This window comes from Tachypleus tridentatus, chromosome 6 (assembly GCF_004210375.1).
Source record: "Tachypleus tridentatus isolate NWPU-2018 chromosome 6, ASM421037v1, whole genome shotgun sequence".
Classification (NCBI taxonomy): domain Eukaryota; kingdom Metazoa; phylum Arthropoda; class Merostomata; order Xiphosura; family Limulidae; genus Tachypleus; species Tachypleus tridentatus.
The window spans coordinates 111,696,266-111,709,198 of record NC_134830.1 but is presented as its reverse complement, the minus strand read 5'-3'; the positions used below and the strand labels follow the sequence as shown (position 1 = coordinate 111,709,198).

The 12,933-nt window shown below is 37.1% G+C and overlaps 2 protein-coding genes across 10 annotated transcripts in view; both read left to right on the top strand.

The window, feature by feature from the left end:
- The window catches only part of Itpr (Inositol 1,4,5,-trisphosphate receptor), a 123,351-nt gene that overhangs the window by 56,112 nt on the left and 54,306 nt on the right, over positions 1–12,933 (top strand). For all 9 annotated transcript variants that reach the window (XM_076506977.1, XM_076506976.1, XM_076506980.1 and 6 more), the window contains 3 exons: positions 533–751; positions 2,674–2,775; positions 12,172–12,312. In XM_076506977.1, the coding sequence (XP_076363092.1) occupies positions 533–751; positions 2,674–2,775; positions 12,172–12,312 (462 nt within the window). The remainder of the gene's footprint in view (positions 1–532; positions 752–2,673; positions 2,776–12,171; positions 12,313–12,933) is intronic.
- On the top strand, positions 3,302–4,058 carry LOC143253311 (uncharacterized). The gene is made up of 2 exons (XM_076506984.1): positions 3,302–3,536; positions 3,718–4,058. The coding sequence occupies exons 1-2, from the start codon at positions 3,308–3,310 to the stop codon at positions 4,044–4,046; spliced, it is 558 nt and encodes a 185-aa protein (XP_076363099.1). The 5' UTR covers positions 3,302–3,307; the 3' UTR covers positions 4,047–4,058.

Below are 12,933 nucleotides of genomic sequence, written 5' to 3'. Positions count from 1 at the left end.
AAAACATCAAATTTTGAGCTCTGCTCTACTGATTTCAATAGTACATTGAAGCTAGTTTAAACATACAATTTTATTTAAAAATAATGTAATTTTTTAATATATTTTTGTTTTAAAAATGTTTAGGAGTTATTTTTTATTGACTGTTTTGAAAGGCCTGCTAGGACAATAAAAGTTTTAAAAATTTATAAACCTTTGGTTTTGCTGATAACGCTTGTTTAACTTCTTATTTGACAGCAATTTTACTTTGGTAAAAGAGTAGCCCAAGGGTATTCCATTTCCCTCTAGTCTGTCACTTAAATTAGGGATGGTTATTGTCCCTAGCTCTCAATTAGCTTTTCACACACACAAAAAAAAGGACAAACATCAAGAGTACTTTTGGTTTTGGAAATAATAAAATCTCAAATATGAGGTGTAAAAATAATACTCTTAACAAACCAACTTCTTTCAGATTAGTAATTTATAGTTGATTTTAGCATTTGATTTAATCAAGGCAATATTTGTACAATTGTTGTAATCATTTGATTTTGAACAGGTCCAGCTACTTGTATCTCCAAGTGATGTTGAGAACTACAAGCAAATTAAGACAGATTTGGACAACCTTAGACTGTTGGTAGAGAAATCAGAACTGTGGGTTTATAAAGATAAAACTGATGATGGAGGTAAACAGAAAAAGAAAACAGAATATGAAGGAGATGGTGATGGAGATGATAAAAAGGAAGAGGCTTTGCATAAGAAAAAGATGTCTGTTTCAGTAAGTTTGAAAAGAAAATCATATTTAATAAATAGTTAGGACATGAAATATTCATTTATTAACATTGTAAGAAACAAATGCATGACAGAAAATTAATTGTAACCTGTTCAAGTCGCCCACAAACCATCCAAATGTAATCTTTTCTATCTTTAAACAAATAAAATAGAGCATTTGAAAAATCTAAACAAACCACTGTATCTCTCTCAATGTATAATTTGTTGATCATTCACATATAAAGTTTGTTTGTTGAAGTGGATTCTCACATTCTAATTACCTTCAGTTTTCCACAATTCAGACCTAGTGCTGGTGGGTAATTTGTTACAAGTCCCTAATTGTTGATTTTTAACATTTGAACCACATTCCTCTCTTTCAAATTTTTTCCCATAATTCAAATAGTACCAAAATCTTACAGCTACCTTTGTACATATAATCTATAAAGGAATCTTTCTAACACCCCAACTCTGGATATTTTCTAGTAAATCTGTATGCTTTTAAACTACAAACTGGTTTACAAGAAAGGAAAAAACTTTTCAAAAAAGGAAATATATGTAGGGATGGCTAATATTAATCCTTCAAAAATAATGGAACCAAGAGAGTACTCATGGCATTTGCATCATCTCTACATAATAATAGAGGCACAAAATGTAGTGGAATGTTAACAGATAAAAATATGATAAATTAACTAATTCAGTGTGTGGATTTGCCATTATATAGAGATGATACAAATACCATACCTGGTTTACAAGAAAGGAAAAAACTTTTCAAAAAAGGAAATAAGTGTAGGGATGGCTAATATTAATCCTTCAAAAATAATGGAACCAAGAGAGTACTCATGGCATTTGCATCATCTCTACATAATAATAGAGGCACAAAATGTAGTGGAATGTTAACAGATAAAAATATGATAAATTAACTAATTCAGTGTGTGGATTTGCCATTATGTAGAGATGATACAAATACCATACCTGCTATCTTGTTTGCATTATTTTTGAGAGATTGATATGAGTCATCCCTACATTTACTTCATTTTTGTTTAGAGGTTTTCTTTACTTGTTTGCTTGTTGTTGTTTTTTAATGCAGTGTTTCAACAGACATAGGAAGAGTGTACATATAACCAAGTTATAAATATAACAAGGTTTCAACTGCAATATTTATTGTTTATCTAGCTTTAGTTGTTAATTCCTGTTTCACCCTGTACTTAAGCTTTTTAAAGGAACACTAAATTTCTGTAAAAAACTAATTTCAAGGGGTAATGATAACATCATTTACATTAGAATTTTGATTTTTTAAATTACAAATACTTTTAGTTTTCAAGTTATTGTAATAAAAGAAAAAAGAAAAATTAAAAATTCAAAGTTTTTGCTATGATATTTACAAACATTCCTATAACTTGTGTCTCAGTCATTACATGGGTATTGTTATAAAAGTAAACATTGTATAGTATTGGAAAATTCTGATGACATTTTGAGATATTTAAAATACCATTCCTATGTAGGCAGTGCTGCTATCTTTTCTGACAAAGGTTTTATCTGAAGATAGTTAAAGAATTTAACAACTAGTAACAAAGTTAACTAAAATAAGTAACAAAAAGTAATAAAATATTTAATACTCCTTTATATTTTGAATTTTGGAGACTTAAATTATATGAAATTGATACTGTAAGTATTAGACCTTTAATGAATGATAATTGTTGGTATATAAATTTTCATGTTACAAAAGTTGAGTAAAAACATGCTTAATAAATGTAGAAGATGTAATATATTCTTGTCATCTTAGTATAGTGTGTGTATATAAATATAAGACTAAATCTGTAAGTGTTTGGATTTCACATATATCTGTATGCTATTTTCATATAAACTTGTTTAATTTTAGTCTCATCAGTAAGTGGAACTACTTTAATTAATTACAGTTTCCTTTTTCAGGACTTGGGAGTTCATACATTTACTGAAGGCTCAGCCATTGACCTTGATATTGGCCCTCCTCTTGATCCAGTGCAAAAGAGAAACTACAGAACTATTCAACAGGTAAAGAACATAGTATTTCTTATTTGAACATACATATTAGAACCCATAAGCTTTGTCTTCACTACAATATATGTAATATAAAACCTATCAACAATACTTAACTAAAAGCTTCACTACTAAAAGTGTAAAATAAAGGCTTAAGTTTACTGAGGTATATTTCATCAAATTACAACTAATATCAGTAAATCTAGGAGTTTCACCATTGTTATTGTAGAATGAAACTTGATTTCATCAAAGTTATTGATAGTTCTTGTTTCTGTTGAAATTTTGATGAAATAATTCATAAGTGTATTATCTATTTAATCCTTTTGGAGTGGTTGGCGACAGCAGTCGACTTGAAGGCTCAGGGCGACAGGCCATCTTCATCGACAAGATGTAAATAACATACCCTTGTGGCTAATTATCATAATCACACAGGCCTGTAGACCCACTTGAGGCTAGAACCACGTGTATTCATTGTTTACTTGGGATTTCCAGCAGGTATTTAAACCGGAGGTCACGTGATTTCTTTGTTTTCTAGCCTGTGTAGATCATGCTGTTCATTGTTTTAGAAGACACCTTCCTTGCATATTCTGTTGATACTTGTGACGTTGTTACAATGCCGAAAGGAAAAGCTTATACCCCTAAAGAAGTAATCAATATTATTTTTAATGATGAAGAGAGTGACAAAGAGTTTGAACCAGATGATAATGAAAGCTTACTTGTAATGGATGAGAGTAATAATGAAGACATTCGTGGCCTGGAACCTGCCCCCACTTTAGGTAAGCACAAGTAACTTATTGCATAAAGTGACTGACCAAGGCTAGTTCTCTACATTTTCATATATTGTCGATAGGAAAATATATAAATATAACATACCTACTTAGATACATACATACATACATGGAACGTCAGAAAAGTGTGATATCTCTGTGTACAAGGGTTTTTTGTTTTATTTTGTAGATGCCCCTAGCAATTCCAGTGGTGGTCCTCATGGACGATCAAGGAGTGAATATTCCTGGAGGTCTAGAGGTAGAAGGAGAAGTCAGAGGAGAGGTAGAGCAGCTAGTATAGCAGAGCCCCAAGCTCCCCCTGAAAGTGATAATGAACCTGAAGACCAAAACCAGGATCCAAAGTTTCCATGGCAATATTACTGTAACACTGATAATTTTGAATCTGACTGGTTGCCAGATTCTACCTCTCACACTGGAGTCCTGATTGATACAGCAAATTTCACTCCATTTCAGTATTTCAAACTTTTCTTTCTTGATGAAGCATTTGAGCTGATTTGAAATGATACAAATAGATATGCTTTGCAGTATTTTGACTGCATCACTGAACTCCTGTTTTATGAAATGGATTGAGACAGATGTCAATGAACTCAAAGCATATATTGCGCTACAAATATCAATGGGATTGTGCCAGAAACATGAACTGGAAGATTACTGGGGCTCCTTTTGGCTAACTCATGTGCCATTTACAGAGGTAATGCCATGAGATTGTTACAAAATCCTTACATCATTTTTGCATTTTGCTAACAATGAGCATGATCGGCTAAACAGTGGAGGTCTAAATTATGATCCACTGTGGAAAATTCATGATCTGATGAATCTCTGTGAATCAAAATACCTTGTATGTATGCCCCACAACGTGAGCTGTCCATTGAGGAAAGTATCATCAAATTCAAAGGGAGAGTTCATCTCAAACAGTATTTACCATCAAAACCCACAAGATAGGATATCAAACAATTTGCATTGTGTGAAAGCAAATCTGGATATGCTTTGAAATTTATTACATATTGTGGGAAAAATACCATAGTGCCTGTGGCTGGATACTCAGTCACAGAGACTTACGTTTGAATCTACTGGAGGAGTTTTGGAATTAGGGACATATAGTCTTCACGGACAACTTTTATTCTTCACCTTCTTTATTCAAAAACGTAGAGGTGAATGGAACTGGGGATTGTGGCACAGTTAAGGCTGGACGGAAACACATGTCATCAGATATCCACCCTGCAAGATTGCGTCTTAGCAAAGAATATCCACCAATATTTATGCATGGTGGTAATATGGTAGCATGTGCTTGGAATGATACTGCAGGTAAAAGAATTCGATCCAGAGGAGAGCCCCCTTGGTGTGGATTCCTATGCGTGGTGAAGGGACCTCCCAGGGAAGGTTCTGTTTTTTCTGGTTACCTCCTCTGGGATCTAAACATCCACCCACGTGTTTGCTGTGCATGGTGACCTGTGAAGGAGAGGAGAGGATCCTGGTGGTTGAGGGGTCCAACCCTAACACACTACTTTGGCCTTGAATTCCTGTAGGCGGGCAGCCTTTGGGTGGTCCCTCTAGGGTCAATCGGATGGTCCACCTGGGCTACAGTCAACCAAGTACCAGTGTTGGAAGTATCAACGGGTGTTGTGGACATTGTGTCTGATGCTGATGTTTGGGTATAGTGCTCACGAAACCCTGGCATTGCTGCAATGTCCTTGCATGACATTGTAGTGCTTCCCCTCGTAGGGCTCCATGGTGGGTAGGGTCAGTGGGTACTGAAATTTTCCTTTTTTTCTATGGATCCTCCTACAAAAAATTTAAATAAAATAGTGAAAAAACAGTCAACAGATAAATGACCATGTCTTGAAGACCCTGAACAGCAATCTTCAACATCTGTAACACATGTACCTCATTTTCGTATATTACATTCTTTTTCAGAAAAACCTTTAGGGCAAATGTCCCCTTTTTTTATTCAGAAGGGACTAGAGGGACTTGCTGGTTCTCCAAAGTCAGTAAAGAAGCTTCAATCTGGAGACATATTGGTTGAAACATCCACATCTCAACACAGTGAACTCCTCTTGAATTCACAGACAATTGGGGATGTACCTATTGAGGTTACCCCTCATGCTACCTTGAATTCATCATGAGGAGTTATTTTTGAGAGGGATTTGAAGAACGTCCCCGAATTAAAGATTCTCGCTGGTTTTTCCACTCAAGGAGTTTCTGCAGTAATGCGCATCTCCACTCGCAAAGATGGGGTGCTGAAAGATATCCTTGTTTTGACATTTACATCACCACGTGCACCTGCCACCATCAAGGCAGGTTATCTAAGTTGCAAGGTTCGGCCATACATTCCAAACCCTCTCCGATGTTTCCAATGTCAGAGGTTCGCCACTCAAAGACATCATGTCAAGTTTCCCTGACATATGCTCGTTGTGGTGGCAAGGACCACGATGCCTATGAGTGTGACACGGACCCACATTCTGTCAACTGCAATGGTTTCACCCTTCCTACTTTTGTTCTTGCCCAAAATGTTTGGAGGAAAAAGAGGTGCAGAGTTTGAAAATGACTCATAACATTAGTTATCCTGTAGATCGGAAATTGCTCTCCGCCACTTCATCTCGGACATATGATGCTGCACTTCATTCCACAACTACAGTGGGAGTGCAGACAGATCTCTCTGTGCCTCCAAGAGATTCGTTATCAAAACAAATGAAAAGCCTTTTGACCTCCATGGTTAAAAAGGTTGATGAATCAACTTCTACATCCATCTCTGTTCCTCCCATACATTCCAATGAACCCCAAGATCCACATCCTTTGGTTTCAAATACAGGCATTTTTTCAGATACATCTTTTTCTCCTGCCCCAAGATGCAAAACAATCATTCGTTCGCATCCTCAATCACTGGAATCCCCTTCCAACAACAAAGACCTGCCAAATCGACCCAGGGCAGGACCCATGGAGGTCGATAGACCTCCTCCGAATAAGGACAGTAAGGAAAAAAGACGTGGTCGTAAACAGAAGGGTTCTCCAGCCACTTCGTCTACCCATCATTAAAAATGGCCACCTTGATACAATGGAACTGTCGAGGTTTACGTTTTAATCTGGATGATATCAAAACACTGAATGCTTCCTACCATCCTGTATGTCTTTCCTTACAAGAAACATTTCTGAAACCTGCCTATACAGTCACCTTTCGGCAGTTTTCTCTGTACAGAAATGACAGGCTGTGTGATGGACAAGTACATGGAGAGGTGGCACTGTTGGTTGATCAGCATGTGCCCACCCTGTCTTTGTCACTCAATACACCCTTGGAGGCCATAGCCATCTGTGTTTACTTGGGTCATACCATCACTGTTTGTTCTTTCTACCTGTCCCTTGGAGAAACATATGATCAATCAGACCTTGATCCTGTCATTGAACAGTTGACGTCTCCCTTTCTAATCCTGGGTGACTTTAATGGACATCATCCCCTCTGGGGAAGTGCTGTTATTGATAGGAGGGGTCACTCTGTAGAGTGTATGCTCTCTGATCACAATCTTTCCCTTTTCAATACTGGTTCTTCCACTTATTTTCATGCACCTAGTCATTCCTTTACCGCTATTGATCTCTTGGTTTGCTCCCCGTCATTATTCTCCCATTTTTCATGGAGAGTTGACAATAATCCACTAGGCAGTGATCATTTTCCTATACTTTTGAGAGATACTGGCCGTGGTCAATGCCACCCTACATGTGTGCTCCAGTGGAAGCTGGATTAGGCAGATTGGTCCACTTTCACTGCTCTCGCAGAACTTGATCCTGCCATTGTAAGTCAGCCACCAATAGACGACTGTGTGGCAGCAGTAACTGACTGTATTATACAAGCAGCTGCTTAGTGTATTCCTAAAACCTCGACATATTTTCCACAACATCCTCGTTCGTGGTGAAATCCTGCCTACCACATGGCACGGAAGACTCAAAAATGGGCCTGGGATACTTTCTGTAGATATCCCACACTTTCAAACTGCATCACTTTCCAATGGGCCCGTGCACATGCTTGGTGGTTAAGATGTCAAAGCCAGAAAGAATCTTGGATTAAGTTCACAACTAGCATATCTTCTACCATCAGTTCCAAAGTCACAGGGGAAAACATTTAAAAGGTTCAGTGGGCAATATAATTCTGTCCCCATCTCAATCTTACTCTCTGATGGCCAAGAGCTGATGTCCGGAGCATCGCCTATACTCTAGCACTTCTGCTTCTTCCTCCACCTTCTTGGCCATCAAGACTTGGGAGAGCGTTCACCTCTTTTCTTTCGAACTGACTGTCTCTTTGACTATAATTGTCCCTTTACACTGGTGGAACTGAAAATGTCCCTTCATTGGTCTGGCAGTATATCTGTTGGACCTGATGATGTACAATATGACATGCTGCGCTATCTCTCTCCTGCTTTTCTTGTTATTTTTCTAATTGTTTTTAACCGGATCTGGCAGGAGAATGTTTTTCCTAATGCCTGGTGCCAGGCTATTATCTTACTTTTCTCTAAGCCTGGGAAAGATCCCAAGATTCCTTCAAACTACCGTCCAATTGCTTTGACGAGCTGTCTCTGTAAGACCTTAGAGGATAGTTAATGCTCGCCTTGTTTGGTTCCGCGAATCAAACAACCTCCTCTTGCCCACCCAGTGTGGGTTCCAACGACAGCACTCCACCATGGACCACCTAATTTGGCTTGAAACATCAATCAGAGAAGCCTTTTTCAAAGGACAACATCTTGTATCAATATTCTTTGACATTGAGAAGGCTTATGACACAACATGGAGGTATGGCATTTTGAGACCATTTATATGGGTTATATTACCATTTGTCCATTTAAGGGACAGGCGATTCCAAGTTCGTGTGGGTTTGACACTTTCCCGTTCTTTTCTACAGGATCTTGGAGTCCCTCAGGGGTGTGTTTTGAGTGTCATACTTTTCAGTATAAAGATTAATGCCATCACTGAACAACTCCCTCTTACTGTTGAAAACAGGTTCTATGTCGACGACTTCCACATTTCATGACATTCGTCGAACATGAGGTTTATTGAGCAACAGCTACAGACTACCCTCAGTTGTTTACTCAAGTGGACCACAGCAAACAGTGTTAACTTCTCTCTCTCTAACAGTGTTTGCATGTACTTTTGCCACCATTGGGGTATTCACCTTGATTCTGTACTCTGTAACGGTGAAGTTGTGCTACCTGTGGTTCCTGAGACTAAGTTCTTGGGCCTTATCTTTGACCATAAGCTGACCTTTATACCACACATCAAGCTGCTATGGGTCAAATGTACAAGAGCACTAAACATCCTCCTTGATCTCTCTTCCACTACTTGGGGAGCAGATCGATGTTCTATGCTATAGATATATGGTTCTCTTATTCGATTTGAAATTCAACTATGGATTAGTGGTCTACACCTCTGCCAGGACCTTTCCTTAAAGATGCTGAATCCCATTCATCATCAAGAACTTTGACTCTGGACTGGGGCTTTATGCACCTCCCCAGTTCAAACCTTATACGTAGAATCTCATGAACCTTCTCTGCATCATCGCCGTTTGAAAATGTCTTTACTCTATTCTTTGAAACTTTATTCCTTACCAAAGCATCCCACCTGGGGTTGTGTTTTCCTTCCTCAGTGGGCCATACTCTTTTAGAACAGATGATCTGCCATCGCTTCTTTTGGCCTTCACATCCAGGCGCATGTGATCGCTCTTTAAGTCATCTGAGAAAGGCAGATACTCCCGATTGGAAGTATGATCTTTTATTTACTGAACATCTTTTGAACAATCTTTCTATTCCAATTTATATGGATGGTTCCAAATCAGGTAACTCTGTGGGCTCTGCCATGGTTTGTTGCGGTTCGGTGGTTGTGCGCAGAATCCCCTTTACAGCTTCTGTGTTCACTGCTGAACTGTACGCCATATCTCTTGCCCTGGATCATATTGAAGCTAAGCAGTACTCCAACTGCACTATTTATACTGACTCGCTTATTTCTCTACTGGCCCTGGAATCGCTTCACGTTGGCTCACACCTTGTTCTCGCTGATATTCAAAATCGACTGGCCCATTTATCATTAACATCACATCTACTTCTATCCAGTTTTTCTGGATACCAGGCCACGTTGGTATTCGTGGGAACAAGCTTGCAGACACGGTAGCTAAATCTATCTGCTCTAGCACTATCACCACTGGGCCTATTCCATGCATGGACTATGGTCCTGTATTCAAGGCTCGGCTTCGTGTCAGCTGGTAGTCAACTTGGAGTGAGCAACGCGACAACAAGCTTTTCCCAGTAAATCTTTACATTGGACTTTGGCCATCTAGCTTCCGTAAGGTTTGGAAGGAGGAAGTTGTTCTAACTAGACTACACATTAATCACAGTTTTTTAACTCATTGTTTTCTTTTATCTGGAACTGTTGCACCAGTGTGTAGTTTGTGTAACACATAAATCACTTTTAACCACATTTTACTTTCTTACGACTCTCAACGACAGCACTATTTTAAACATGTTCTGTCCCAAGGTTTGTCCATAACATTAGACAGTGTTATTGGTGACGGTGACACTGTCCACCTTGATAAAGTTTTCAGTTTTTTAATGGTAATTTACCTTTTTAATATCATTTAAGTGTTTGATATTTATTCATTACACCTTTTTAATTGTGGTTCTCTTTTAAGAGTCTCAATCTTTCTAGTTTAATTTGAAATTGGAAAATGGCTATAACATTAAATAACTCGACACCAGGACTGGAAAGGCCAACTTCAGGTGACTAACGCTGCTGTTTGAACTACCCATTAGTCATCCTGGCGAATTGTTATTACAATTTTGCTGCATGTCTTTTAACACTTTTATTACTTTACTTTTTTGGTACTGGCCATAATGACACATAACCCAGAACCAGGACTAGAAAGGCCAACTTCAGGTGATTGACAGTGGTTCTTGTACTTACCTGTTAGTCTTCCTGGTGGGTTATGATCATTACCCTTATGATAGAGAAAGTCCTTTACAACTTCTCTTATTCTGCTTTCTCTCTTAACATTGTAGACTAGGTGTCATCATTGGTTTTATGTTTTTCTGTTTTTCAATGCTGTTTTGTTTTACCTTCATTTCCTTTTATGTATTTTACTACATTTAATTTATTTTTACCTTTTAACCGGACGTTTGGCACAGATAGCCTAACTGCTTTGTGCCATAAAACTAAATCAACCAACCGACCAGAGGAGAGCCTGGTGGATACAGAAATGTGAAAAAACCACTGATTGCTGAAACATACAACCAACACATGGGTGGAGTAGACATCATGCACCAGAAGCTGGGAACCTTTATGTATCCACACAAAGGTACCAAGTGGTATTTTACCATTTATCATCGGCTTAGAGAAGTAGCTCTTGTTAATGGATGTATAATATATTGTGCAGACTGCAAGAGCAACTGTGAAAACCCTGTATCTCCAAGACTATTCAGAGAGCATATTATTCAAAATTTGCTGGAGGAATATGTCAGCAAAGCCAAACGAAAAGGAAGACCAGGTACTGATAAAGGTCAGTGCTTGGTGGAAAGACATAGTATTGGACAATATGAGGATAAAAAACACAAACCTGATTGTACTGTTTGCAGCAATAGATATACAGCTGGATGGAAAAGAAAGCAGACTAATTATTTCTACAAACAGTGCAATCTCCTTGTGTGCTTTTTACCATGCCATGAGATATATCATAACCACAAAGACTATCAATGGGCTGCTGTACAAATTGTATACAATTTATAATAAATTATTGTGCTTTACATGACACTTCTTCGTTGTGTATCAGGGTGTCTTCCTTTATTCCTGTTATTCTTATGTATTGAATTTAACATGTATAGTATTGGGTACAATCACTGAAAATTTTAGGGACTTTTGTTGAGTTATTGCCGAGATATCATGCTTTTAGTACTGATACCGTAATTAGTTGAAGTATCAAAAATATATATTCAGCGTCATGCCAAACATTAAAATTTTTTATTCAGCGCTGAAAGGGTTAATCAAAAACACCTTGTGTGTGAAAAAAAAAGTGTGGCCGAAAAAGTATGCACCATGTGACGTAAAGGAATGAAATCAAAATTGGCAGCCAAACTGGTGGCTACTTTTTTAGCATTGATAAGAATTTTACAGCAGATATTCTTTCATTGATTAGCCAGGCTGTGGTTTTTGTTCACCTTTGGGCATGATTGTAGGTAAAACAAAATATGCAGCATAAATATTTGCTGGAAAAAAAAAGCATTTGATAGTTACTTAGGAGGTGTGGAGATTATACACACACAAAATTTCATAATTCTTAGATGTTGAGAAGTATTTTTAGTTTTAATGTGAAAATCTCTCTGCACTCAGAGCAGTCAATTTTCTGACGTCATAAAGGTATGGATAAATTTTTCATAAAAATAATGAATTAAAAAATTTGAATTTTTTTGTTTTGAGAAGTTTTGTAATGTTTACTTGAAGGTAGCTAAATTTCACAAAAATGCAGAACAAAACATTAAAATTTATAGTATGGAAAATGCCAGCTACTCTGTGGTTACAAGTTTGGTTACACTGATAGTCTAGTATGGAAATATTTTATTTTTTGTATTCCATTGTTTATTGTCTTATCTTACTTCATCAGATTCTGTTGCGACTAATTCATCTCTGTGTACAAGAAACTCCAGGGGGAAATAAGAAGCCAAGCAAGCATGAACAGCGACTACTAAGAAACATGGGTGCTCATGCTGTTGTTCTGGAACTCTTGGAAATCCCTTATGATAAAGTAAGATAACTTTGATTTCAGTTTTTATGTACAACATCTTCTGGTTTCTCGATTTTTATGCATATATTTTTTTTAGTTTTATTGTTCTGAAATTTATACCAAGTGACTTCTGTAACTGCTCTGGTGTTATTGGACCAGGTGATAATTTTGTGGTGAAGATTATACCATTTTTACTATGTTTATACAAAATTCAACTGAGTATAGACAAACTAGATGAAAATTTAACTTGCATCTGCTTGGAGGCTATATTCTGATAATAAAGTTATATTTTATATTATACCTTGAGTTGATATATCTAAATACATAGAAGTTATTGGCAGATAAAGAACAGTGTGAAAGATTCAGATGAATATCAACTTTAGGCCCAATATGTGAACATTTATTTTCTGTACCATTTGAACCATTGTTATAAAAGTAGATAAAAGTTAACCTTTCATTATTTGTAACTGACTAACATTCAAAAATCTTTTAAGTATAGAGTATAAAAATGGTAATATGAAAATTGATTTTTAGGCTTCAAGAAACATTCAATTTTGCAAAATGTTTGAGAAAAGATTATAACGTTTGGCTAATGATGACCTTCACACTATGTTAAACAGAACTAATTCTGAAAAAAAATTA

Excerpts from the sequence above, each read along its gene's own strand:
- LOC143253311 (XM_076506984.1), top strand. The coding sequence starts at position 3,308 with ATGCTGTTCATTGTTTTAGAAGACACCTTCCTTGCATATTCTGTTGAT. Across the intron at positions 3,537-3,717 it reads GGAACCTGCCCCCACTTTAG|ATGCCCCTAGCAATTCCAGT; the intron begins GTAAGCACAAGT and ends TTTATTTTGTAG.